This window comes from Rhinoraja longicauda, chromosome 10 (genome assembly GCF_053455715.1).
Source record: "Rhinoraja longicauda isolate Sanriku21f chromosome 10, sRhiLon1.1, whole genome shotgun sequence".
Classification (NCBI taxonomy): Eukaryota; Metazoa; Chordata; class Chondrichthyes; order Rajiformes; family Arhynchobatidae; genus Rhinoraja; species Rhinoraja longicauda.
In genome coordinates this window covers 44,669,690-44,675,826 of record NC_135962.1, presented here as the reverse complement: position 1 = coordinate 44,675,826, position 6,137 = coordinate 44,669,690, and the positions used below count along the sequence as shown (strand labels likewise).

Sequence of the window (6,137 nt, the reverse complement as noted above, 5' to 3'; positions counted from 1 at the left end):
TCCCTTTAGCATTTATGTTTCCATGTCATCATTCATGGCAAAACATTTCAGGATTCAGCTTCGTGAAAGGTTTTCCTCAAAGTGCAAATACCTGTTTGGTAGAAAGTCACAATTTACATAATAGTAAATTATGCAGTAAACTAAACTTATGAAGGGGCCTGCAGTAAATTAAACATAGATCACGTTGAAATAAATAAGTTTAATAATAAGGGTATGGAACTGTTTTGCAATACTGAGATGGGATTAAGTGAAGTTATGCCAATGAGGATGAGAATTGTGAGTCAAATCATTGTACCATCAATGCCCACATGAGGGCAGCTGTGAGCAGAAACTGACAGCAACTTATAACAATGGCTATGAAGTGTCGCAGGCGAAAAGTGTTGGCAGTTTAGCCTGACCTGCTAAGTTCATCCAATATTTTACTTTTTATTCCTAACGCACGATCTGCCTTCAATACTATGCAGGAGTGTCAGCATAAATCTTCGTGTCCTGTTCTTTGGAGTTGGATGGAACCCACAGCTTTTTAAAAGCAGGCTTCTGTTATGACCTGATCTATGGCTGAAGGGCATTTTGGAAAATGGCTAATGGAACACTGTATTAATAATAACAGACGTGTACGACATTTTTTAGAGACAAGGAACGGCAGATGCTGGTTTACACAAAAAGGACACCAAATGCTGAAGTAACTCAGCGGGTCACGCACCATCACTGGAGAACGTGATCAGGCGACATTTCGGGATCAGGACTCTTCTTCAGAGTCTCAATCAGTCCGAAGATGGGTCCCGACCTGAAATGTCACCAGTCCATGCTCTCCAGAGATGCTGCTTGACCTGCTGAGTTACTCCCACACTTTTGAGTCCTGATACACAACCTCATCTTATTTATGTGTTATGGTTGAATGCTGTTTAGTTAGCTTAACATTGAATATACATTTAGGAGTCAACACTTTTTGGAATAGGTTTATTCAAAGATATTGCACAAATCAAGTTGTATCTGTCCATCAATATAACTACATAACCACATTTGTATGTACAGGTTCTAGCAAGTGGGAAGGTGGCAAGACAAAATGCAGAAAAGAATAAAACTTTCAGACTATTTACCATGTCCCTCTTGATCTCATGATTAAAGCCAACAGTAAGCTAGTTCTACAGCATATAGAGAAATATTGGTCTGCAATCATAAATGCATTGAGCAATCTGTAGCTAGCTTCGATGGGTTGTTCTCATTTGCCATCAGGTCGGGAGGAACCGTGGTGTATCTCTGGCGTGTACGTCAGGAGGACTATCATTACCCAGAAGTGCAGTAGCGCCTGAAAGAGAAATAATCTTTTAACTTTACAAATGAAAGGAAATATCTGGAGAAGCATATAGACTATGACCAAGTTTTTCACCCGGACAGCTATACATGAAGCAGAATTAACTGGACTGCCAGTTTTATAAAAAACAGCTACCTTTAATTGAGGTGTCATAACGTATTCCACATATAAATAAATGGAAAAGGCATATCACACACTTCAAACTAATCTACTACAGTCATGACAATGGGACAAAGTCTAAAAACTGCCAAAAGGACAAATGTAGGATATTTTATCCAGGTGGTGATTAATAGATACAACATTTTTAACCATTTAAGAATATTAGAGATTCATTAATGTTTAAAAGGTGTTCACATGAAGAGATACTTCAGAGTTGCATCGCTTAGACAGCAGGAAAAGGCAGAAGCATGGCTTTAGTGGCTATCACAGTTCAACAGGCAGTTGGATGCCTCTTTCAGACCATGCCAGTGGAGTTTGAGGATTTTGTGTCAGCAAGGCATGTGGACCATGTAAGTTCAGGTGCAGGTATCCCCCAGCATCTACTGTACGAAATGGGCTCCTGCCAGGAAAGATCTGCTCCTAAACATAGCACGACATTGTTTAGCAATGGCAAGTAAATTGCTTTTTAATTACGACCCCATTTATTTTATAAATGCAATTTTAATGCAGCCTTCAATTTGTTAAGATGTTAGATGCTACAATTGACACATTTTTTTAGCTTCACATTCTTTGGTTACAGCAAAATCAATTGTTATTTTTCTTGTTTGGCATTTAAAATTAGTTTCTTACAATGTTAATTGCTTTTTAGATGGATGTCTATTGAGAATTCCATCAATTATAGTGTCTGACTACTGAATACTCATGAATGTTCAACTTAATAAGAACTGTAATGTAATAAGCCAGAGGTAATTTTGTATTATAATGTTCTATTTTGCTGACTACAAGCTAAAGTCAAATCATTTAGGGTCATCAATGCAGCAAGCTTGAGGATGAAGATGGGAAATCCTAGCAACCACGTGTAGTTGATATTATTTGGGTCTTGTGGCTAGTTACACTCAATCCATCAGAGAAATCTCAGCACCATAAGTATAAATACACGTGTTCAATAATTTAAGTTAGAGACTTCTATAGCTCAGCTTTTAAGGTGACCATATAGACTTTGGAAAAAGTGCTCTGCCTTGAAGATGATTATGTACAAAGCATTGATATGGCAGGCATATACTTTATGTTTCGATAGAAAGAAATCAGATATTTGAATTATCCAATCAAGTCAATACGCATCTCTGAAGCCAAGGTTTCAGAAATCAAACTGAATGTATTTATGACTTGGATTATTTAAATTATCTGAAGCAACGATATGAGAAACACAATCTATTCATTCCTTCCATAACAATGATAATATCCCAACCTCTCCTCATGGAGGTTACAAATCCAATTATTAGAACAATTGCAAGTTAGTTCATAAATAATCCTAGGCAGCAGCAGAAATTCAAATTTAAATTGATTAATCTTTGTGTTTTTAATATTTATAAGTGGAGTTGTTCACATTGGGGTAGATAATGAGTAAAAGCATTTCTCCACAGGGATAGACAATAGACAATAGGTGCAGGAATAGGCCATTCGGCCCTTCGAGCCAGCACAAAGAACAATACAAAAGGACAAGTTATCAAGAACAATAAAAAAGGACGTCAATGTATGACATTATTCCATCTTCTCTGTATCCTTGACAGTTTTAGCAAGTAGTATAAGAAGATAACTGCAGATGCTGGTACAAATCGAAGGTATTTATTCACAAAATGCTGGAGTAACTCAGCAGGTCAGGCAGCATCTCGGGAGAGAAGGAATGGGTGACGTTTCGGGTCGAGACCCTTCTTCAGACTGATGTCAGGGGGGCGGGACAAAGGAAGGATATAGGTGGAGACAGGAAGATAGAGGGAGATCTGGGAAGGAGGAGGGGACGGGAGGGACAGAGGAACTATCTAAAGTTGGAGAAGTTGATGTTCATACCACTGGGCTGCAAACTGCCCAGGCGAAATATGAGGAGCTGTTCCTCCAATTTCCAGTGGGCCTCACTATGGCACTGGAGGAGGCCCATGACAGAAAGGTCAGACTGGGAATGGGAGGGGGAGTTGAAGTGTTCGGCCACCGGGAGATTCCTGGTTGGGGAATAGAGCAAATCACATAATTTGAAATGAACGATAATCTGTTTCTGTCTTGTGATAACAGCAAAGTGTGTTCCTGAAATCAAATTGTATTCCTGGCATACATGCCAAATTTAAGGCAAATCATTTAGAAGCTCAAAATTGAACACTTCCCACTTTTCATTAGGAAGTGGACAAACTGAGTTGTAATAATAATAATAATAATGCATTACATTTATATAGCGCTTTTCATACACTCAAAGACGCTTTACAGGGATTTAAAGAACATAGGGAAGTGAATAAATAGATAAATAAGTAAACGAACAGAGAAAGGAGACAGAAGGTGAGGTGACCTTCAGTGGTTGAAGGCAGTACTGAACAGGTGAGACTTCAGTGATGTTTTGAATGTGGTGAGTGAGGAGGAGTCTCTGACGGTTTGGGGTAGTGAGTTCCATAGGGTGGGAGCAGCGATGGAGAAAGCCCTGTCCCCCCAGGATCTGAGTTTGGTCCGGATGGGGGGGGATAGGAGATTGGCAGCTGCAGAGCGGAGGGTGCAGGTGGGAGTGTGCCTGTGGAGGAGGTCAGTCAGGTAGGATGGGGCCAGGTTATGGAGGGCTTTGTAGGTCATGAGGAGGATTTTGTACTGGATTCTCTGGGGGATGGGGAGCCAGTGGAGTTTGTAAAGGACGGGGGTGATATGGTCACGGATCGGGGTGTGGGTGAGTAGACGGGCAGCGGAGTTTTGAATGTATTGAAGTTTACTGATGATTTTTGAGGGTGCGCCATAGAGGAGGCTGTTGCAGTAGTCCAGACGGGAGGTGATGACGGCGTGGATGAGGGTTTCTGCAGCTGTGGAGGAGAGGGATGGACGGAGACGGGCAATGTTTTTGAGGTGGAAGAAGGCTGTCTTTGTGATGTGTTTGATGTGTTTGTCGAAGGAGTGGGTTTGATCAAAGATGATTCCAAGATTCCGGATGTGAGGGGAGGTGGATACTGGGAGACCATCAATATTGAGGATGAAGTTTTGGGTGGATTTGGTGAGCGTTTTTGGACCAATGATGATGATTTCAGATTTGTTGCAGTTGAGTTTGAGGAAATTTGATTGAAGCCAAGATTTTATTTCAGTGATGCAGTTTGTCAGTGTAGAGTGTGTGGTGGTGGATTGTACATTGTGTGTGTGTGGTTGTACATTGGCATTTTAACAACTATCCCCCAAAAAATTGAAATTAGTCTTTTTTCTTTGTTTATTTGTTATAAGTTATACGAACGATTGAAGACCAAAAACATTAACAGAACCGGCACCCAAGCTCTTAGGACGTACACAATGGTTCCTCAATAGTTCCGGAAACAAACCCGATTTCTACAGTCACTATTCCGAGCAATAATTAATTCCATAGGTTTGTCATTCAACCTCTTTCAATCTTCTGCTCTGGTCAGGTTATGCGGTAAGGTTCGACTATGCCCTTCGACCGAGACAATGCTAGAGAGACTACAAGAGGCAAACAGGCACTAATTCATGGTAGAAACAAGGAACTCGCTGATCTGTTGAATTATTCCAGCACGTTGTGACTAATTAATGGTAGAAACAAGGAACTGCAGATGATGGTTTGCAATAGAAGCTGACCAGCTGAGTTACTCCAGCATTGTGAGTAATTAATGGTATTCCCAGAGAGGAATAAAGTAATGATTTAAAGAAAAACATGTAGACTTTATCCCTCGACAATCTTTCACTTCAGCCAATAGCTTCAAATCAACAATTCACAATATTTCGCTATGCCATGCTGCCAATGGTAAATATTTGATTCAACACGGATTTAACTAAATCTCTTTGCGTTCTGTGCAGCCAGGACATGAGTAAACTGCTCATTCTGCCACCTACTCTTCCACACTCCATCATCTTGATTAGTATAGGTTATGGGGAGAAGGCAGGAGAATAGGATTAGGAGAGAGAGATCAGCCATGATTGAATGGCGGAGTAAACTTGATGGGCCGAATGGCCTAATTCTGCTCCTATTCCTTATGACCATCCATGTTTCCAGGTGAAAATTTGAATCTGTATTGCAGAAAGGATGGCACGAGGATAAGGAACATTACTGATGGAAGCAACAAAGCCAGCATCTGTCATGTGGTGAAAACAGCATGGTTTGCGATAGACAAAGCACCAGGGAACGCTGATCTGAGCCGTGTGACATCAAAGGCTTAAGAAAGTGCTGCAGGCACATGGTCCTGGCAGTGCGCATTGGACCGTTTCAATTAAAATCTAAATGCTGAGAAATACCAGAATACGTCAGAGATACATTGTAACTGGTAAAAGGATAAACTCACCATATAAATAATTACAAATACCCTCGCAATTGGATATCGTCTCAGAAAAATTCCTAACCGGATGCTGTGAAAGACAAGAGGCGTTATTTCGAGTGCCATCAACATAAAATTAAAACAAAACATTAAATCATAGTATATAAAGCTCAAGACGATCAAGTGTGCACGAGTTGTACGCAATTGTATCGAGTAATGAAAAAGACATTTCACTGGCAGATATTTACCTGAATCGGTCTATTGTATTTGCTGCTTTGCGGACTTTCCCATACATTCCTGCTGAACTGTCCATCTCACCGAAAAGAACCGGGACGTTTCTCAGACGAGCACCTAGTCCAAGTAGGGGAGTCAAGAGTGTTTTA

General features: G+C 40.6%; 1 protein-coding gene across 2 annotated transcripts in view; it reads right to left on the bottom strand.

The window, feature by feature from the left end:
- Window positions 1-963: 963 nt before the first annotated feature.
- Window positions 964-6,137, bottom strand: part of golga5 (golgin A5) — a 28,219-nt gene continuing 23,045 nt past the window's right edge. For both annotated transcript variants that reach the window (XM_078406784.1, XM_078406785.1), the window contains exons 11-13: window positions 6,003-6,105; window positions 5,782-5,845; window positions 964-1,309 (exon numbers count right to left, since the gene is read on the bottom strand). In XM_078406784.1, the coding sequence (XP_078262910.1) occupies window positions 1,223-1,309; window positions 5,782-5,845; window positions 6,003-6,105 (254 nt within the window). In that variant the 3' untranslated portion in view covers window positions 964-1,222. The remainder of the gene's footprint in view (window positions 1,310-5,781; window positions 5,846-6,002; window positions 6,106-6,137) is intronic.